Below are 20,853 nucleotides of genomic sequence, written 5' to 3'. Positions count from 1 at the left end.
TTCAAATCATAACATAATCGATTATAAATCTTCTCTTATTAAAGTCCACATGATGATGAAACTTATGAACAAGAAGAAGCATCTAAAAGCATATCGACAATGGGACGAGGTCTACACACAGCTTCCAATAACGTAGCCCTGCGCAACGTAATTCCCTTTTCATCTTCGCTCATGTCCACATATTCTTCTCCTGCTCTCTCCCACTCGAAACATTGGACCAACGATCCCAAAGCCAACGTCACTAGCCGCAGAGCTAGGCCTAAACCAGGACAAGCTCGTCGTCCCATCCCAAATGGCATCAACTTTTTATCCTCCCCTTCCTTCTCAAACCTCTCTGGCTTGAACTTCTCTGGCTCTTCCCACATCTCTGGGTCTCTATGTATGGCCCATACGTTCACCAGTAAGTTTGTTCCTCGCGGGACATCGTAGCCTGCCACCATGCAATCTTCTGATGCCATGTGAGGAACAAGCATTGGTACAACAGGATAAAGCCGTAAAGTCTCTGACACGATGCTCTGGAGATAAGGAAGTTTTACAATGTCTTGTTCCTCTATTAACCGGTCTGAACCGATTTGCTCGTCGATTTCGGTTTTTGCCTTCTTTAATACTTCTGGATGGTTCAACAAATTCGACATCGCCCAATCTAACGTTGCTGCTGATGTGTCTGTCCCGGCAAGTATCATAACCTATCCAAAATATATATCGAAATCACTTAGTTAATTTTTTTTTTCGGTTGTTCCTTTGATTAAAAAAAAACAAAAAAAATGAACCAATCGCGAACCGCCACGTATCAGTGGGACCTGCAAACATTGCAAGCAACAGGTGCTTGTGATGTCTAATTAAGCACTCATTATTTTTCTTTTTCTTCTCTTTCCTTTTTTTTAATTAAAAAAAATCTAAGCACCCATGATTAATGGTGCTCTTTAACTTCCCAAAAATAGAAACTTAGCCACAAATGTTATTATTTAATGTTTCTACTATTTTGGTATCTCGTTACTTACGACTATGATCCCTTTAATTATAGCATCAGTGTAGTAATCAGGCTGAGTTTCTTGTAGAGCAAGCAAGCGATCGATCACTGTGTTACCCTTTTCTTTCTCTGCACGTTTCTCATCAACCAGACTTTGCAAAAACTTGTCAACCCGACCGGCTAACTTCTTCACCCGTTTCTCATAATCAGTTATCCAACAAAGAATCGGGAAGTAGTCAGCAGCATTGCCTGCATCTGCGGAATAAACAGCATCGGCGATCAACTGTCTAACGTGTCTTGCCTCATTGTCATCCTCCGTTCCATCGCCGTAAAATCTCTTTCCAGACAACATCCTAATGATGTTGTTTAGAGTCAAGCTCATAAACAGCGATCCCATCTCCACCTTCGCAGATTCCTAAATTTCAGTTATTAACCAAATGGATATTAGTTCAAAGGTTCATTTTCTGATTTGAAGCTAGTGTACTCTGTCAAAAATGAGTGATTTATAAATTTTACTCTCTCCCAGTTCATAGATAGTATCATTTTTACACTTTTATACAGATTAAAAATGAATAAAATTCATTTTATGTCTTTAGTAATTACATTTGTTTAACCAATAGTGTTTAAGATACATAATATTATTTACAAGATCAAACCATTTTGTAAGTAATATTAATGTCAAAATAGATATAAATTATACTAGAATTTTAAAATGACATTTTTGTATAATAAAAAAAGCAAAATAATTTTTTTTTGTGAAACATATAGTAAATCTAACTACTTTTTTATATTTTGTGTTTTATTTAACTCATTTTCACCTGTTTTAAGATAGAACTAGATTTTGACCCGTGCGGTTACGGGTGTTTGTTTTCACTTTTCTATACATAAATTATTGTTTTAGAACATAAGTGATATATATTTTTAATGTTAATCATATACTTAAATATTTATATAACTATTTCAAATACAATAATTTTATAATTTACATGTTATAATTAATTAATTGCTTAAACCTTATGTATTTGCCACTTCTTATTATATATTTATCTTATTGTATTTGCATTTAATTATTAAGCAAATTAATATATTCATGAGAAAATATATTTAAAAAATATTTTGTATTTAATTTATGCTAAATTCTGACCCGTATTTCAAAACTGGATTTCTTTTTACCAATATTTTTATGCTTATTTATTTTAGATAATTTATTATTGTATATATAAAAGTGTAAGATATGTTAATTTTTAGACATGTATTATATAGTTTGTTAATTTTAAGCCATTCTATCATCATATTATATTTTAAACAAAAAGTTTATATTTATGAAATAAAATTTATAAATTTATCAATTGAATATAATTTTATCATATTTATTTTAGTATAATAATTATATTTTAACATGATCATGACTATAAAAGTAGACAAAATAGGATATGATTTATTTATTTTCATTTCTAAACGATAACTTAAAATACATTAAGTTATTGTTTAAACATTACACAGATTTATTAGAATTTTTAAAATATAATATATAAATATATATTATATTTAAAATGAAAATAGATTATGATTAAAGTAGTTACAAAGATTTTATATTATTAACTTTAAAGAAATACATGTTAATTTTTATACATGTATTATATAGTTTGATAATGTTAACCCATCTTACCAACATATTAGATTTTATTTTTGAACATAAATATTTTATAATTGTGAAAATAAAATATATAAATTTAATATAATTTTATTATATTTAGCTCAATATAATAATTTTAATTTAATATGATTGATTATGATTATATAATAACTAAAATATTATAGATTTTTTTTATTTTTCATTTTATATAACTGAATATATTAATGTATAATAATATTTTAAACTAATTTTGAAATTAGTGAAAATATTTAAATATAATTTCGAAAATGAAGATCTTGTAAAAATCTTTTTAAACAGATTTGTTAGAATTTTAAAATAAATATATTTATATTTAAAATGAAAAGATATCAAAAGATACTATGATTAAAGTATTTTAAAAATTATATTTATTATTAGTCTGAATTAAAATATAGTATGAATTTCTATGAATAGGTCCATTAGGTCCATTTTTAAAAAAATAAACATGAATCAAGGTTGTGACTTCTGTTTTAATATATAAGATTATATCATATTTTATCAATTTTATAATAATATCTATCATTTTAAAATAAAAATGTTATATTGAAGAAAATATGATAAAATTATTTTAAATTGATAAGTTAACATATTTTTTTTTTATAAATAAAAAATATTTATGCTAAAAATATAATATGTTGGTAGAACGGGTTAAAATTAGTAAAATATATAATACATGTATAAAAATTTAACTTATCTTAGTCTTTTCAATATACAGTAATTTATTATATAAAATTAATAAACATTAAAAAATTACTAAAAAATCTAGCGATTTGAATTACGGATCATGATTATAATAAATTAAATACAAAATTGTTTTCATATATGTTGTTTCATGCATTAAAAAAATTAGTTTAGTAATCAAACGCAAATTCAATAAGACAAATATATAATAAGCAACATATATATGTGATGATTTTAATTTACAGCATGAAAATTATAAAATTATTATATTTGGCATAATTATACAAACATTTAAATATGTGAGTAACATTAAAAATATATAATAATTATGTAAAACAAATATCTATGTATATAAATGTGAAAATATATACCCGCACGGTTGTGCGGGTGGAAATCTAGTTTAACGTTGCAATACTATACCTCCATATGTTAAATATTTAAATATTTGTCGATGTTAACTTTTAAAATTATAAAAAAAACATTTTAAATAACAAAAATCATATTATCTAACAATGATTAATCTTTACTACCTTAAACCAATGAAAAGAAATTTTAAACTATATAGTTTATTTTAAAAATTAAACAAAAAATAAATGTTGAATATTTACTTGATAATATAAATCTATGAACCGAAAATTTTAATTTTTAAAAAACCTTCTAAATTTGTGAAATGTTACAATATCTTTGAATATGACAATATAACAATATTTTACTAATTTTTATATATATTTACGATTTTAATAATGAAATAATAATCCAAAAATATATATATATATATATATATATATATAATATAGAAGAAGATACAAATACATGTGAAAGTTTGAAACAATCTATTCAATAAAAAAATATACCGTAAACTTATTATGTTTTAACAATTGATAGACACAAATATATTACTATAATATATACTAATTTAGAATTGAAAACACAATATTTATATAAAATAAATGAAAACAAAAACTCGCGCGGACCGATTTAGTTTAGGTGATGGTTGAGGTTAAATGTAGTGCGATCGATATATATAGATCGCTAGGTTTGTTAGGGTATTTAGGGAGAATATACTGTGACTTTATTCGCAAGGAAGAAAATTAATTGTAGAAAATTTTAAATCGGTTGTTATGGTTAGTTATATCGTAGACATTGATATCTTGATATATTAGAGGATATTCTTGGTAGTTGTTTGGATATTTCATAGCAAAATTTTAGGAAACACACACAATATGTTCATCTTCTCCAAATGCTCACTGTGTAGTTGTTTGGATATTTCATCTTCTCCAAATGCTCACTGTGTTTAGGTTATTAAGTAATAAAGTTATTAACAAATGTTCATGTTCAAAACTAACAATCAAATACGTAACAGATAATGGAAGAAACATTCAAGTGCTCATATTCAAGGCTAAAAACAATATAAGCTTATTCAATTGTCAATTAAAAATCTATGGTTGGAATGTTGTGTGTGAATTCTCACAAAAAAGCACTTGATAGCGTAATATCATGGTGGTCAATTGATTTCTGTTACTTTTGATTGACGTATATGACTGCACTTACGTACGTAGCAACAATTCCTTTCATGTTTCATTTGGAGATACACTATGAAACAAACCTGAAGCACTCCTGTTTGAGTCGATGTTAAAGTTGCAGAGAGGTTTGGGTTTTGAAAGTAGACGGTTTAGGTTAGTTAAACGTGTGTTAAGGAAGAGTAAAAATTGTAATGTTTGTGGTGTTTCAATGTATAGATGTGGACATGAATTAAATGTGATCAATTCCTAATAGATAGTCCAAAATTAATATGAAAAATGTAAAATGAATTTCTAGTAATAGGTCCAATTGGTCCATTTTAAAAAAAAATCACACATGAATCAAGGTTGTGACTTCTGTTTTAATATATAAGATGCATGTTTCCTAAAGAAGCAATTTTGTATTTTCATTAGAATTTTTTGAAAAATTCACTTTTTATCCCAATCATTTCAATATATCAAAATACAGACAGTTGTAGAATGTCTAAATAATATGTATAATAAAATTATCAAGAGACTTTTTGTGATTTTTTTTTGTTTTAAAATAAGAAGATTAAATCAAAACAAGATGAAACCATGTGAAATCTATCTCAGATTGTGGATTTTTTGTGTGTGTTTTTTTTGGCTAACTATGTTCTGGAAAAACAAAAAGTTGTACTGAAAAGTAAGGCAATCACGACCGTAACAACATACGCTTGTAAAAGACCACACTTACGTGCTGAGAGTTTTTCGATAAACAGAAGATGAGCCGTCGGATCTCGTCTTTACGGATGGATAAGAAGCTATCGAGCCTAAAAGACGAGAAGATCTCAATGGTGCCAATACGACGGAGGTTGCGCCAGTTGTCACCATAAGGCGAACTGACCATGGTGGTACAGTTGTACCCTATGTGTTTCGCGAAAATAAACTCCGGCCGGTTGGCGAAAACGATGTCGTTTTTGGTGAAACATTCCTCGGCGACCGCGTGAGAAGAAACGACAAAAACGAGACGATAGCCGAGGCGGAGTGAGAATATAGAGGCGCCGCCTAGTGATTTGGAGAGAGATAGAAAACTCCGTTGGAGCGGCATCTTTAGGAGGTGGAGGTGTCCGATAACCGGAAATGACCAAGCTGGACTCGGCGGTAGGTTTAATTTGCGCCTACGTGTTCCGAACAATAATGTTAGAGAGAGGAAGAGAGATAGTATCAGGTAGTAGAAAGTTTCCATTATAGTTTTCTTCCTGTTTGCTAAGGCTAACTTTATAAACACACTGAAGCTAGTAGTGACTCAATTATTGAGTAAATCAGATACATGCATGTGTGGTTGAGAATACAAGCGGGTAAAATAGTTTTGGTGACGTCACTGCTTACTATAAATAGATACTCATCATGCATGCATAACACGTGCTAACCACCACGATTTGTGTTTGTTGTATTCATGTATTGTATTGTTTGTCTGAATTGCGTCAGTGAGTTCTTTAGGTTAACAAGTCGAACACCATCAACTTGAGGTAAGGATTTGTTGTATGTAATAACAATGATAACGAACGTAGTAATAAAGAAAACATGCGATATATATTTTATTAATAGAATAAGAAATATCGATATTTTCTTAATGGTTTACAAATAGAGATTAAATATCGCATGGCGTTTCCCTCCTTCATATTTAGTTAAAAAACAATATTATTTGAGATGAACTCATGGCTCCCTCCTTCATCTGTTGTTGTTAACTTGCGTCTCACTCAGTCTAAGTGTTTGTTGCTAGTGTGGCTCAATGGCCTGAACACGCTTCCTCCGCCCAAATGTGCCTTAGCAGCGGCATCGTACTGAACTCCTCCTCCGAACCCCATGGATCCCCCGAAGAATCCTCCGGCTTCTCCTCCGATGTTAGCTCCGACGTTTCCTCCGACCTTGGCTCCTGCATTACCTCCTACCTTGGCTCCGGTCGTAGGTCCACACCCGGCTTTGCCATTACCTCCAACCTTGGCTCCGGCTTTAGCTCCTAATTCGACTCCGGCTTGACCTCCGACTTTAACTTCGCCTTGAGCTCCGACCTTGCCTCCAACCTTGCCTTTGCCTCCAACCTTGCCTTTGCCTCCAACCTTGCCTTTACCTCCAACCTTGCCTCCGGCTCCAGCTTGACCTCCGACTTTAACTTCGCCTTGAGCTCCAAAGTTGCCTCCCACACGACCTCCGACCTTGCCTTTGCCACGGCCTCCGACCTTGCCTTTGCCACGGCCTCCGACCTTGCCTCCAACAAGGCCTCCGACTTCGACTCCAGCTCCGGCATTACCTTCGACTATAACTTCGCCTTGAGCTCCGGCGTTGCCTCCAGCATGACCTTCGACCTCGCCTCCAACAAGGCCTCCGACCTTACCTCCGAATTTGCCTCCGGCCTTGCCGCCTCTGCCACGACCTCCGACCTTGCCTCCAACAAGGCCTCCGACCATGCCTCCAACAAGGCCTCCGACTCCGGCTCCGGCTCCGGCATTACCTCCGACTCCGGCTCCGGCATTACCGCCGATGGCTCCGAGGAAGTTACCGCCAAGTTGGACACCCTTCTTGAGGAAACCATCGAAAAGGCTACCGGCTACAACGGGGTTCCCCATCGGCTTCCCGGCGAATTTGGCACTGCACTTAGTGATCACCTTCACGAAAACATTAATGTAACCCTTCAACTTAATCAAACACTTCTCAATCTTGAACCTGTCAGCCATGCTTATCTGAGCATTAGCATCGAAATTATACTTGGCCGAGATCTCAGCAATCATCTGCTCAAGCTCAACAAACCCATCAGCCATCACCTTGTAGCTCTTCCGCACACCAGACGCAAGCTCACCTTCAACACCAACAGCTGCTTGAGCCGCAAACATCGCCTCAGTCATCATAACGAATTTGGTATGAATAGAACCAAACGCACTCTTGACGGCTTTAACCTTGAAAACAGCGAGGTAGTCGCTGTAGCCTTTGCAGATGGCGAACAAAGTGCTGAACTGAGGTGTGTTGGGTGCGGATTTGATCTTCTTTTCGATGAGCTTAGAGATTTCGATGGAGGGGAAAGTTTGGAGTTGGGACAATGTAGGTGGACATAAGTTCTTTTTGATTTTCTTAGGTGGGTGAGCTGAGACGGAGCCAATGGCTAGAACCACGGCTATAAATAACAACAGAGAGATCCTTGCCATGGTTGTTTTGATGGCAAGGTAAAGAAAAAATGAAAAAAAAAAACTAAAAAGAAATGAATATGAAGGAAGTGCGAGTTTTGATTGAGGATTTTGAAGGGTATATATACATTTTTCACAAAGCCTAAAAATAGGTTAAGGAAGGTTACAAGAACAGAAAAAAACCATCACAACAATACAAAAGAGAGATTCATGGTCGTTCACTTGAATTTTTCTTTGTCTAAACAATTTTGATGAATCACAAAAACAAACTATTTGTGAGAAGAAGTCAATTACTGGAGAACCACTGGTCTAGCTACTGTAATTAGAATATATACAAATTTAGTTTTCATCATACAATTTTTGTTTACATTCAGAAAATAGATTTGTTTTGTTATAACAGTAAACACAAAAGCAAATGCAAGAGCTAAGTTTGAAACAGTTGACCTTTTATATCAAATAATATGTGTTATTTCTTTGGGAAATTAGGTGAGATGACGCTACAAAAAAGCATAATTGATTGAGTAGCCAATTACCCTAACTCTTCTATTTACTGTATCAACAACAAAATCTGTCTCTCTGATACGGTTATATGTATTATCTCCACTGATGTTGCGAGATACAATTACATTTTTTCGCCGTGGATGAAGTTGATCGGAGAAGATAAACAGTGTCTGTTTATTTTGTTCTATTCTATTCTCATATGGAATAGAAATGTAAAACAATATGTGTTATGTTTGTTCTATTCTATTCGCATATGGAATAGAAATGTAAAACAATATGTGTTATGTTTGTTCTATTCCTGTTATGAAATGCGATATATTCTGCTACTCTTCTATTTTATCATGTTCCATTCCATTTGATGATTACTAAAGAGTGTTTTATTTTGTTAAAAAATTTAGTTTTTGAACAAGTAAATATCGTGCTATGATCTAGATTGTGTAGTTTAATATTACATAATATAATTTAATTTTACATAATATATGTAATTTTTTAGACTTTGATATTTGGGTTTAGGGTTTATATTTTAGTTTAGAGTTTAGTGAATATAATTTAGGGTTTAGTATTTAGAAGGTGATGGGATATGGTTGGGGGATCAGCATTAACTTCTTACATGAAATCATAGATATTTCATCATTTTGTTCCATTCGGGTTTAGTTTATGAAATATTGGGGTTGACATTGGATTAGGGTTTATATTTCCGTGTAGGGTTTATATTTAGGGTTTAGGGATTAAAGTTTAAGGTATAGTTGGGTACAGTTGGGTCACATTAACCTTTTCCATGAAATCATAGATATTTCATAATTTCACCAATATATACCATGCTATTTATTTTGTTACATTCTATTTGGGTTTATGGTTTATATTTGAGTTTAGGAATTAGTGAATATAGTTTAAGGTTTAGTATTTAGAAGATGAGGAGGTATAGTTGGGATCAACATCAACTTCTTCTACGAAATTATAGACATTTCATAATTTTACCAATATATACCATATTATTTATTTTGTTTCATTCTATTTGGGTTTAAAATTTATATTTGGGTTTAGAGTTATGTATTTGAGTTTAGGGTTTATTGATTAAGGTTTAGGATTTAGTATTAAGGGGTTGGGGTGGGATTTGGATAATGTTTAGTATATATGGGTTAGATTTGGGATAATGTTTAGTATTAGAGTATGTGAGTGAGGTTAGAAATCTGTTTTATTTCGGTGATGTGGAATAGAACACTGAAATATATGTATGTGGTCATAAATATGTGACGTGGTTCCTTATATTCACTCAGATGTGATTTAAATATTAGTCATACCTCAATTTGTTTACGTCATCTAACTTTCTATCTTTCACCGGTTACTTGCACCAACCAAGGGTATTACCGGATCAAATGGGCCTTAAATGTTAGTTACCCAATTACGTCAAAATCAATGCCATTCTCTTAATTTCACTTCAAATTTTGGCTATTTGGCTAATTGACCCTATTTCTTTCCTTTTCTTTGAACAAAAATATGTGTTATTTCTATTGATGATTTAAATCTTGCTATGATATTCTTTTTAGATATTTTTAAGAGAAAAAGACTAGAATAACACTAAACCAAGTTTTTGTTCCCAAAGTAGCACTCAAGGTTCAAAGTCACAAAAATATGTTTCATTAAAGAGGTAAATATACACTTATACCCCTAGGGTTAATTAATCCAAACCTTAGGGTTTAGAGTTAAGGGGGTGGGGTTTTGGAATTAGGGTTTAAAATTTTATAAAAAATAAATACTAAAATAAAAAATAAAAATTTTAAAAACAGTTTCAAAAAGTATTTTTAAATTATAAAAAAAAATTTGAAAAAAAAATAAAAAAAATTTCAAAAAAAAAATTATAAAAATTTCGAATCTGAAAACATATAATCTGAAACTATAAATTTTTTTTTTTTTTTATTTCATTTATTTTTATTTATTTATTTAATTTTAAACCAAGGGTATTAGGAATATTTTACCCTTTAATGAATGTCATTTTTGTGACTTTCTACTTGTAGTGTTATTTTTGAGACATAAACTTCAAAAGGTGCTATTATTGACAATTGCCCTATTTTTAACACTGTTTTATTGAAACTAATTTGGAACATATCATAGAAGAATATGACAAAACAATAATGAGAAACTAGTATTCTAGAATACTTTTTATGATTTAGACATACTTTTTATGGAAAAAGATTATTTTTTATATTGAGGATTAATAATTTACTAATGCGCATATAGAATTGTAAATTAATTATTGACATCATTAATAAAACTATAAAACATGTGTTTTGTCTCAATCAAATTTCTCTCTTGGTTTTTGAATCAGTTCTCGACAATGAACTCTTGAATCTCTATGCCAGTATGACGTGCGCCGCCCTGTAACCTAATCAAAACTTGATCCCCAAGTTTCAGCGAGGTCACAGGAACAGCAGTTTTACCAGATGAGTTTACTGCAAGAAAGTAAAATACATTCATCAGAAAACCATTTGATGTAAACTGCAATAAAGATCTCAAAGACAAGAACCTTGATGAGGAGTGACTAATGCAACTGTTTCCGCGTTCTGTAGGATGGTGCTAAAACTCGTTTCATCCTCCTCTCCACTAAGCTGCAAGAGATGAAACAGCTTAAAGTCTAAAGCACAGAGAACTAATGTACTACGAATGTAACATATGAACCTTAGCCTCCACGAGGATAAGAGGGCGCTTCTCGATTTTAACTCTCCCGACAACTGCTGTCCGCTGTTTTCCTTTCTGATCAACAACTATTACCTGTCTTCCTGTTCTTAACTCGGAGAGGTAACAAGTCCTCCCTCCTGGAACAGCGACATAAGCATGAACTGGTCCCTGTAAAATTCAAGTTTTTGAGTGAATAGTATCTTCAACTTATTAGATGAAGGAAATAAAAAACTCACAGCGTTGACTCTAAATGGTCTGCTTGCAATGTAATTAGACTCCAAGCACTCTGAGTGAACCAAGAACAGTCCTCTCGCAAAGGATCCAACCTTATGAAGACAGATTCATAAGTTAAATGGTTTTAAGGTTAGTAACGTTAATGTTGGAGTAGGGAGTGTATATACAGGCAAACATACAAGAAGACCTTCACCGGGTCTCATGAGGCTGCAAAGATCAACACAGACTCTGTCTCCCATACCGACCATTTCAATCCGAGTTATAGTTGCTTCAGTCAAGCTTAACGTATCACTTTCTTCTCCCCTTTTGTCAAAGTATTCCTAAATAGAAGCAGAAACTATTTACCAAAATGAAGAAGGTGGTGGCTATGCTTTAATGAGATGATGATTGATAACCTTTAGGTCAAGAACAGCTTTCACATCTTCTGTTTTAAGTATGATTCCGCCAAGACCATGCTCTAAAGCCTTAAAGCCAAGCATACAACCCTTTTATAAACTCAAACGTAATGTCAAACAACAGAAACTAGAAGCTACCTCAAGGTATAGTTTTGCTTCAGAGGGAGTACTTGAAATGGCAAACACCGTCTTCTCACTTCCTTGGAGAGCCGCCACTAGATTCTCTGCTGGGATTGACTACAAAACAAAACACTCTGAGTTATCAAAAGGTAGAACATTGTCAGTGTGTGTGTGTTCAAGTTACCTTCCAGTCTAAAAGACCAAGAACAATATTCTCAGCCTGCTCATTCTCAATCTTAAGCATCTGTAGCTCCTCAGGTGTTGAAACCTCAAAGACAGCAGCCACAACTCTCCCCGTTCCATCAGTAACTTGCCTCTCATCAATAAACAATGCATCCACCAACGCAACCGCTACAAAGACAAAAACTCAATACATCGAATCAAAACCTCAAAAGGAAGCTTTTTTTTAATAGTTTGTTTGTGATTCTGCAATGTACATGACCAGTCATCAGAAAGTTGTAGACTATCTGATGAGAAGACAAAAGTGTTCCACCCTCGTTCCACTGCAGTCGTCATCACTTCTTTGCACTCAGTCCATATCCAAACCTTCTTTGATCGTTGAAGATTCATAGGCAAAGTTGATGATGCAGACATTCTCACAGCAAGTCTCTGAGGAAACGTTTTTTTTCTAATAAGTCTAGTCGAACTGTGATGAGAGCTCCACGTTTGTAATCTATAAAGTCCAAATCTTTCTGCATTATCAACATAACCCAGATGGAATTAAACTTAAATTCAAGGCAAGGACTTAGCATCTGAAGCTGTTCTGCAATAAACCCAATCCATACACTTTTTTTTTTTCGATCCTGAGAACGATTAAAGAGAAAAAGACTAACCTTTTCGTAGTGGGAAACAATGGAGTTGGGTTGAAGAAGATTGGATGTAAGAAACAGAGGAGACCAAAGGCAAAGCCATAACCTCTTCTTGTCTGTTCCGATCTTTTACTTCACTTTCTCTTGTGAGGGGTTTGCGTTGGATCATTCCGGTTTGTCCCTGATCCAACCGGCTTTCTCAAAAATTTTGTCTTGTTTCAACCGAAACCAAATCCGGTTCGGTTTAATAGATAAAAGCAGCTCCAATGAAATTCTTTTAAGATGATATCTCACAAAAAAATAAGAAAAAGAGTTACAAAGTATCTAATTTAGCAACTATGAAAAACTCCTAAGAACCTATAATGCCATGTGTCAACAACTCAATTTTCCTAAAATAAATTTAAGTATGTAATTACACAATGTTACAATATTATTATTTTAGCGATTATAAAATTTCATTTAAAATACTAAAGGATGGAGCTACTCTAAATTATGTTATTCTGACATGATCAAAGATGAGTCCATCAAGTTCTCTAGGTCACTGAATCCATAAATTTAAACTTATCATTGTCACATATCCATTGTATTATATATAACGGTTCAAGAATGTATACTTCTGATTGTTAGATAATCATCATAAGTAAAAACAGTTTATTTGCTGTTCTTATGTTGCATTACACCATATTGACAACACGGTTTGGTCTCAATGTAGTTTCAGCACACATTATGGCCGCGAACTCGCATCTCAACATGCATTAAAGATATAGGGCGGTACATCTCTAATAGAGCCATTGGGTTCTTGTTAAAGCTGGAGAACGATTTCTTATGATATATGCATATAAAGAGAAGTTCACATGAAGAATATTTTAATTTGGGAAATGTTAAACTTAAAAGAAAAAAATAAAAAGAGGAGACTGAACAAAAAATTTGATAGGATATGCATATAAATTATTATTATTATTATTACTTTCTCACTATTTAATGTGTCATGTATACATACTCACAATTCTTTTATATTCATATTTTACAACGGAAATTAAAGAGAGAAAAAAAAAACCAAAATTATGCATGCAGTAAGGCTAACGCATGTCAGTAATTCTCTAGTATTTAGCAAAAAACATTCTACAGCTCGCTGCTGTAATTGTTAGCAGGGCCATTGCTTTATTGTAATTATAGTATTAATATGTGTTTCCGACCTATATGGTCCGAGAACCGACGAGTTTAATTTAAGACGAGCCGGCTTTTTTCTCTGTTTTGAAGCTGCTCTGGCCTGACTCTGAGGTTTGTGAGTGTGACTTTTTGTAGCTAGAAGAACCTTCATAGCTCGTTGCCCCCACTTTTCCTTTGACAGATTGATTTACTGAGGCTCCACTACCACCTTCGGTTGAACCCGCAGCTCCAGCCTCCGAACTTTGTTCCGTTGTACTTCCACTCGGGCCTCCGGCAGATGATCCTCCAGCTTGGTAAGATGAATTTTCACTTCCGGTGATGGAGGAGGTCTCACTACTACCCGACGCTGAACCAGAAGGGCTACTGGCGGAACCTTCCGCGCTACCACCTGTAGTGTCCGCGTAGGAACCTCCACTATTCATTGAGCTTTCTCCTTCGGCAGAGGTTTGAGTTGAAGTTTCACTCGCACCGCCTGAAGCACTTGCTCCTCCTGCCGACATATCAGATGTACTTCCGCTTGGAGCACCGGCACCAGCATCGCCAGAGGGTTCACCACTAGGACCACCGGCAGTGCTTCCACTTTCGGCACCAGTTTCACTTTGGGTCTCAGTAGAGCTTCCACCACTAGCTTCCTTGGAACTTTCTCCTGATTCAGCTGAGCTTTCACCTTTGGAGCTTTCATCCTTAGAGCTTTCATCTTTTGAGCTCTCATCCTTGGAGCTTTCATCCTTGGAGCTTTCATCTTTTGAGCTTTCATCCTTGGAGCTTTCATCTTTTGAGCTCTCATCTTTTGAGCTTTCATCCTTAGAGCTTTCATCTTTGGAGCTTTCATCCTTAGAGCTTTCATCTTTGGAGCTTTCATCCTTAGAGCTTTCATCTTTGGAGCTTTCATCTTTGGAGTTTTCATCTTTGGAGCTTTCATCCTTGGAGCTGTCATCCTTAGAGCTTTCATCCTTGGAGCTTTCATCTTTAGAGCTTTCATCCTTGGAACTTTCATCCTTAGAGCTTTCATCTTTGGAGCTTTCATCCTTGGAGCTTTCATCCTTGGAACTTTCTTCTGATTCAGTCGGGCTATCAGTTGGGCTTCCACTCGGTCCAGCAGCACCAGGAGTTTCACCAGCACCCGCTCCACTACCGGCACCAGCTGTACTTTCGGCCTCAGCGGAGCTTTCACTACCACCCGTGGAGCCTGCTCCTGATGAGCTGTCACTTGGGCTTCCACTTGGGCTACCGCTTCCACCTTCAACAGGAGTTTCATTAGAGGGAGAACCACTTTCACTACCAGCCGGACTACCAGTTTCAGCTGAAGGGGAACCGGTGTCCCCACTTGGACTTCCACTGCCACCAGTGCTTCCAGTTTCCATGGAGGTAGAACCAGTGGCCGTGCTTCCAGTTTCCATGGAGGTAGAGATGCCGGTTGCACCTCCACAGCCAAGGGATTTGAGATCTATATTACCGCCACCATTCGTCTCAGTTACGCTTTTCACAAACTGACCGATCGTTTGTGCCCATCTCGACATAGATGTGACCAGCTCTGTCCTTTGTTCACTTGTCAGTGTTTGTGAACCACTCCTCTTGTACTCAGCCAAAGTTTTCCCCATCGACACCAAACTTTCTATCAATTTGGTTGTATGCGCCTACCAAAAATCCCAAAAAAAAACAAAAAAAAAACTATATTAATGGGCATGCATGTTACTCATATGAGTTCACCTTGTGAATAACAAAAACATAAACTCTTACCGATGCTCCTGCTGTGCCACCCATTTTTGTGATAGCCTTGAAGAGCTCCTCAGATTTTGTTTTCAACTGAGTATGGAACTCTGCGGACGACCCTGATGCTGAGTTTATGAAGGCCATGAAATCCTTCAGCTTTGTGAAGAACTCCTTGTACTCCACCTTCAGGGGACATAAACCCTCAAGGTGGTCTATAAAACTAAGTATACCCTTGAAAGCGAAAGGTTCGAACTCGCTGGATATTTTAGGAATTTTCTTCATGTAATGGTCTAATAAGAAATGTCCTTGCACTTCATATATGGTACTTGTTGTTATCATAAACATTAGACATATTCCTAATGGAAATTTTGCCATTTTCTTGTTAGATGGAAAAGAAGAGAGTTAGAGTGATTTATTTCTTTTTAAATTTTTTGAAAATTTCTATGTTTTTTTTTGTTTTTCTGATGATTTTATTTTCTGAGAGAACTGGATTTATATAGATGCTAAAGAATTCTAAATTTTTTTTTTTTTTTTTAAGAATTCTAAATTTGATTTAAGAGAAATTGGTGGATCCATTGAAGGCCACGAGAGAATAGCACAAAAAAAAGGACTAATGGCTCTCATGTTCCCATACCCGATTAGAATGGCAAACTACGTTCCTCTTTTGTGTTTCTACCATTCAATATTTAGAGAATAAATCACTACCATATAAATAAGGAAATAACATTACAGTCCATCTTTTTAATGGTGCTTTGTAGAAATAATTAAGTACTCTCATTCCCTAATACATTTTTAATAACATATGATATATAGATTTGAATATGACTGGTAATAAATAAATAACAAACCTTCATGTTACGAAAAATAATAATAATAATAACAAACCTTCTAAAATATTTAAGTAAGCCAAACTTTATTTTTGTCGGTCTTGTGTACTCCAGGCAAAAATCAAAAAAATGATGTATATGTGACTCTGGACCTTCTTATTGGCTGATGGTCTTGAAGTCTTGCTAACTACTTGAATACCTCATCTCATGAGATAGAACTGCATATCTTCTTCTTCTTTCGGGTCAAATAAAACTGCATATCTTCTAAAAATCAAATTTTCATCATCATCTTCATTGAGATTCTAATTAACTCAAAGTGATGGTAACTATTGATTGAATTATGATAGGCAATAAGATGCTGATAAGTAAACGCTTATAGTTGGAGTTGCTAGTACTAATCAATGAACAAGAACCTTTCAAAGTTTGTAACTTTCCATTGGGCAGCCTCAACTTCTAACTTGCTACTTGAAACCAATCTTAACTCTCTAGTCACACTTCACTCTTATGGCATAAGTTGATGAGTGGGATCATGGGGAATAGCTATACGGAGGAGTGGAGTGCCATTCTGGCTTTTATGTCTCAGCTAAAGCTTTCGCGGGTTGAGAGTTTCCTAGCTCGTTACGTTTTCCAGTCGGCAGTGTACGTGATTTGGCGAGAGAGAAATTCAAGAAATCATGGGGAGAATCCTCGGCCTCTGGAGAACCTCTTCAGAACAATTGACAAGATGATCAAGAACAGAGTTATGTCTCTAAGGACTCAAGACAAGAGACTGGAGAAAGCCTTGCAAGTCTGGATTGCATATGTAGAACTTAAGCTGTTCTTTTTTCTTTTTTCATCGGTTTTGAAAAAGTAAAAAACAAAGTAGCAACTGCTGTAACAATGTGTTTTTTCTTTTGAATCAAATTTAACATTTTATTCAAAAAAAAAAAAAAAAACTCTCTGGTCACTCACAATGCATTCTTCTACGATTCTGTTTTGACGTTTCATAAACGTGTATCTCAGAAAGGCACCTTCCCTAGTTCACGATAGTGCCTTACTTACTACGTACAACGCTTTTCACTTTAGAGTTGAGAATAACCTTTCCATTTAACACACTTGGTACCATATCCCAGTTCGTTGACATAACGTTTTTACTATCTAACCTAATTGTGTATGAAAGTTTAGTTTACTTTTTCTTTAGTTGTGAGCTATGAAAACATAATTGTAAATGCTGTAGATAAAAATAAAAATACATTTATAAAACTTGTAAAATACAAATGAAATCAAACTGCAGCCAAAAATTGAAATAATCACTTAAACCTTTTATTATATAAAGTTGAACATAGGCGCAAAAAACTAAATTAGACGTAGGCGACTGTTTCTAAAATTACAACATAGACAGCAAGAGTATGAATACGTTTACTGGCTAGTTAATGTTTCAAGTTTTTGACCCTTTCAAGTCATACGATTAATTATATGTACACAAATGATTATATTATTGGTACACACTACTAATCTAATGTGAATTGTAAGAGATGCAACCGATTATATTGTTATGTACATTTGGATAATCATGAAGGTGTAAATAAGTAATGGTTTTATATTAATTGTGAACATGCTTGATTTAAGAGTTAATTACAATAAAATTTGATCCTTCTAAATATAGACAGAAGAGAAACGTGGATGAGAAAAATTGCCGTCAAAATAGAGCAGTAAAAAAATAAGAACCACATATATGCTATTCTCTCGCGACCTTAAACCATTCCACCATTTTCTCTTATAGGCACTTAAATTTAGACCTTTCACATCTATATAAGCCAACTTCTCCCACAAACCAAAACAATTCGAAAAGAAGAAAAAGAAAATAATTAATTAATTAAAAAAAAAGAAAACGAAAAAGACACTTTTACTTTGTTTTATTATTTCATTTTGCGTTCTTTAATAGAAAAACATGGCAAGGATTTCACTAGCGTTATGTCTGATGTTAGTAGTAACATCAAGTGTGATTTATGAAGCGCGAGGGCATTTCTTGTTGAAGGATTACTTGAAGACTAAATTTCCAAGCAAGAGCAGCGAATTTACGCCATACGTTAACAGGGGTTTGACAGAGTTCTTGACCGACCTTGAACGTTTTTGTCCACCGACTCCAGAGTTCAAAAGTTTCTTCACAGAGTTCAAGTCTTTCTTTAGCTCCATCGAAACGTCATCGTCCACATCACAAAACGTCGACGTCGAGAAAAAAGGTGACGGGCTTTTCAAAGCTGTGTCTGCAATAACTGGTGGTGCAGGCCAACAATCTGTAAGTCCTGTAATATTTTTATGGTAACGAATATGGTTACGCCCTGAGATTATGAAAATCTTAAACAATTTAGTAAACTTCTTTTTTCTTTTACAATTTGAAGATCTATGTTTTATATTTATGAATTCAAAAGAACTTAGATGTTCTAGTCTAATATTTCATTGTTACCTAATTGTTTGAAGCCTCGTAAATTTTAGAACCGGCCATAGTAGCCACCAAATTTTTGATTTTTTTTTTTGGTTATTAATTTCTTCTCAATTTGCAACAGGCGGAAGCAGGGAGTTTCAAATCTACCATGATCTCTATGGCAAAGACTTTGGTTGAGCAGAAAAAGAGTACAACGACGATAACGTCTACTGAAAAGAAAACGCTAGTCACATCGATGGTGCAGTGGACTAAAACGATTGCTACAACCGTGAAGACGGCTTGTGAGAAGAAAGGAAAGAAAATCGACATAAACTCTTTTGGACTTAACGTTGATGTTAACTCTGTCATGACTGTTAGTGAAAGCCGCCAGAGTAGCTCTTCATCCTCCAAATCCAGTCATGAATCCTCATCAAAATCTTCAACTTATGCCGCTAGAGCGGAGACTGCCGCTTCAGCAAAGGCTAAAGAAACCAGCGGTGCTAGAGCAGAGACTGGCGCTACAGCAAAGGCTAAAGAAAACACCGGTGCAAGCGCCGAGAAGGATGAGAAGGCTGAAAAGAAGGCTGAGAAGAAGGCTGAGAAGGCTGAGAAGAAGGCTGAGAAGAATGAGCAGAAGGCTGAGAAGAATGAGCAGAAGGCTGCTACTTCATCAGCCAAAACCAAAGAAGCCTCCTCGACCAAAGCTGGTGCAGCTTTCAGAGACACGACAGGTGGATCTGCGGGAAGCCCGAGAGGAAGTCCCACTGCTGGTAAGGATAAAACCGCAGGAAGCCCGAGAGGAAGCCCCACTGCTGCTAAGGAGAAAACCTCTGTCAAAGGAACCGGAAACGCTGCTGGTTCCGTGAACCAACAACAATCCAACGCTGGAAGCAGCAGAGGAAGTGGAAGTGCTGCTGCTTCCACGAACCAACAACAATCCAACGCTGCAAGCAGAGGAAGTGCTGCTTCCACGAACCAAGAATCGAAGAAAACGGCGAGCTCAAAGTCATCATCGACCACATCAGTGACAGAAATCGAGAAAGAGACTTCACAAGAAACAATGTCATTCATATCAGGACTTGAGAAGAGGTTTGCACAAAAGGCAGAACTCAAACCCTTCTTCGAGAAGCTCAAGGCTTCCATGACTGCCTCCTCAAGGGTTTCTTCCACCAAGTCCGAACAAGAATATACTAATACAGCCAAATCAACCACTGGTAAACTATCTGATGCCATGACTTTCGTCGGTTCAAGATTTAGCAAATCAGCAGAGGTACCTAATTTATACAACTTTTATTATTCCCCTTTTTTTTAATTATTATTATTATCAAGAATTAATACATTTCAATATTTTTACGTTGTGGTACGTACGGTAGATGAAGAGCACCATCCAGACTACCCAACAACAATTGATCAAGAATCTTCAACAATTTCAAAATCTCAACAGCCAAATCGTGGGCGAACAGAAAGTATCATCGACAAAAGAGACAGAGATTAAGAAGACCATGTCAAAGATTGAACAAGTCACAACCCAGTTTGTCGAGACTGCTGCTTCTTCAAGCTCGTCTTCATCTAAGCAAGAGACCGCTGCTTCTCAGCAGTCTCAGAAGCAGACCATGGCCTCATCTAAGAAAGAGACCGCTGCTTCTTCTCAGCAACAGACCCAGCAACAGACCCAGCAGCAGACCCAGCAACAGACCCAGCAGGAGAACGGTATGGGTAGGCTCAAGACCAATTAAGAAGCTGTACGTACTAATACGCGGAAAATCAGCAGGAATGACAATCCAGTAATGCCAAATATTTATTTATTATAATTAGTAGCTAAACTATCAGATATATTTTTTTTGTATATAAAACTAAGATCGGTATAGGCCAGCAGTGTCTAGCTAAAGACCGACGTATGCATGTAATAACTCTGTAAGACAATACAGATAGAATGTAACCGCTCTGTATGTTACATACAGAAGCGAGTGATTCCTATAAAAAGGATTTTGAATAATTTTCTTCTTCTAAATGAATAA

At 35.0% G+C, this 20,853-nt stretch overlaps 5 protein-coding genes across 6 annotated transcripts; 1 reads left to right on the top strand and 4 right to left on the bottom strand.

The window, feature by feature from the left end:
- Window positions 1-6: 6 nt before the first annotated feature.
- On the bottom strand, window positions 7-6,299 carry LOC103875135 (cytochrome P450 81D11). Its single transcript, XM_009153605.3, has 3 exons — window positions 5,562-6,299; window positions 1,002-1,385; window positions 7-686 (listed from the first exon to the last, which is right to left on the bottom strand). Exons 1-3 carry the CDS (start codon window positions 6,051-6,053, stop codon window positions 63-65), a joined length of 1,500 nt encoding a protein of 499 aa, XP_009151853.2. The 5' UTR covers window positions 6,054-6,299; the 3' UTR covers window positions 7-62.
- An 82-nt stretch (window positions 6,300-6,381) lies between these two features.
- On the bottom strand, window positions 6,382-8,090 carry LOC103875133 (glycine-rich cell wall structural protein). The gene has a single exon (XM_018659510.2). It carries the CDS (start codon window positions 8,005-8,007, stop codon window positions 6,568-6,570), a length of 1,440 nt encoding a protein of 479 aa, XP_018515026.2. The 5' UTR covers window positions 8,008-8,090; the 3' UTR covers window positions 6,382-6,567.
- Window positions 8,091-10,670: 2,580 nt separating this feature from the next.
- LOC103875132 (3-dehydroquinate synthase homolog) lies at window positions 10,671-12,962 on the bottom strand. Of its 2 annotated transcripts, none has more exons than XM_009153598.3 (10): window positions 12,746-12,962; window positions 12,350-12,604; window positions 12,097-12,263; window positions 11,931-12,029; window positions 11,793-11,861; window positions 11,565-11,717; window positions 11,400-11,489; window positions 11,164-11,331; window positions 11,012-11,093; window positions 10,671-10,937 (listed from the first exon to the last, which is right to left on the bottom strand). In XM_009153598.3, exons 1-10 carry the CDS (start codon window positions 12,888-12,890, stop codon window positions 10,810-10,812), a joined length of 1,356 nt encoding a protein of 451 aa, XP_009151846.2. In that variant the 5' UTR covers window positions 12,891-12,962; the 3' UTR covers window positions 10,671-10,809. The 2 variants fall into 2 exon arrangements, with proteins under 2 accessions (XP_009151846.2, XP_009151848.2); XM_009153600.3 differs by having other exon boundaries at window positions 11,577-11,717.
- Window positions 12,963-13,661: 699 nt separating this feature from the next.
- Window positions 13,662-17,998, bottom strand: LOC103875131 (uncharacterized transmembrane protein DDB_G0289901). Its single transcript, XM_009153596.3, has 2 exons — window positions 15,632-17,998; window positions 13,662-15,528 (listed from the first exon to the last, which is right to left on the bottom strand). The coding sequence occupies exons 1-2, from the start codon at window positions 15,977-15,979 to the stop codon at window positions 13,948-13,950; spliced, it is 1,929 nt and encodes a 642-aa protein (XP_009151844.2). The 5' UTR covers window positions 15,980-17,998; the 3' UTR covers window positions 13,662-13,947.
- Window positions 17,999-18,250: 252 nt separating this feature from the next.
- On the top strand, window positions 18,251-20,831 carry LOC103875130 (serine-rich adhesin for platelets). The gene is made up of 3 exons (XM_009153595.3): window positions 18,251-18,709; window positions 18,978-20,105; window positions 20,209-20,831. Exons 1-3 carry the CDS (start codon window positions 18,362-18,364, stop codon window positions 20,569-20,571), a joined length of 1,839 nt encoding a protein of 612 aa, XP_009151843.1. The 5' UTR covers window positions 18,251-18,361; the 3' UTR covers window positions 20,572-20,831.
- Window positions 20,832-20,853: the final 22 nt, after the last annotated feature.

The sequence above is a fragment of the Brassica rapa genome, chromosome A06 (genome assembly GCF_000309985.2).
Source record: "Brassica rapa cultivar Chiifu-401-42 chromosome A06, CAAS_Brap_v3.01, whole genome shotgun sequence".
Classification (NCBI taxonomy): domain Eukaryota; kingdom Viridiplantae; phylum Streptophyta; class Magnoliopsida; order Brassicales; family Brassicaceae; genus Brassica; species Brassica rapa.
The sequence above is the reverse complement of the archived record's forward strand: the minus strand, read 5'-3'. Positions and strand labels throughout refer to the sequence as shown.

Excerpts from the sequence above, each read along its gene's own strand:
- LOC103875133 (XM_018659510.2), bottom strand. The coding sequence starts at position 8,007 with ATGGCAAGGATCTCTCTGTTGTTATTTATAGCCGTGGTTCTAGCCATT.
- LOC103875135 (XM_009153605.3), bottom strand. The coding sequence starts at position 6,053 with ATGGAAACTTTCTACTACCTGATACTATCTCTCTTCCTCTCTCTAACA. Across the intron at positions 1,386-5,561 it reads TATCGAAAAACTCTCAGCAC|GAATCTGCGAAGGTGGAGAT; the intron begins GTAAGTGTGGTC and ends ACTGAAATTTAG. Across the intron at positions 687-1,001 it reads TAATTAAAGGGATCATAGTC|GTTATGATACTTGCCGGGAC; the intron begins GTAAGTAACGAG and ends TATTTTGGATAG.
- LOC103875132 (XM_009153598.3), bottom strand. The coding sequence starts at position 12,890 with ATGATCCAACGCAAACCCCTCACAAGAGAAAGTGAAGTAAAAGATCGG. Across the intron at positions 12,264-12,349 it reads ACTTTCTGATGACTGGTCAT|CGGTTGCGTTGGTGGATGCA; the intron begins GTACATTGCAGA and ends TTGTCTTTGTAG. Across the intron at positions 10,938-11,011 it reads ATTAGTCACTCCTCATCAAG|TAAACTCATCTGGTAAAACT; the intron begins GTTCTTGTCTTT and ends ACTTTCTTGCAG.
- LOC103875130 (XM_009153595.3), top strand. The coding sequence starts at position 18,362 with ATGGCAAGGATTTCACTAGCGTTATGTCTGATGTTAGTAGTAACATCA. Across the intron at positions 18,710-18,977 it reads GTGGTGCAGGCCAACAATCT|GCGGAAGCAGGGAGTTTCAA; the intron begins GTAAGTCCTGTA and ends AATTTGCAACAG. Across the intron at positions 20,106-20,208 it reads GATTTAGCAAATCAGCAGAG|ATGAAGAGCACCATCCAGAC; the intron begins GTACCTAATTTA and ends TACGTACGGTAG.
- LOC103875131 (XM_009153596.3), bottom strand. The coding sequence starts at position 15,979 with ATGGCAAAATTTCCATTAGGAATATGTCTAATGTTTATGATAACAACA. Across the intron at positions 15,529-15,631 it reads GTGGCACAGCAGGAGCATCG|GCGCATACAACCAAATTGAT; the intron begins GTAAGAGTTTAT and ends GATTTTTGGTAG.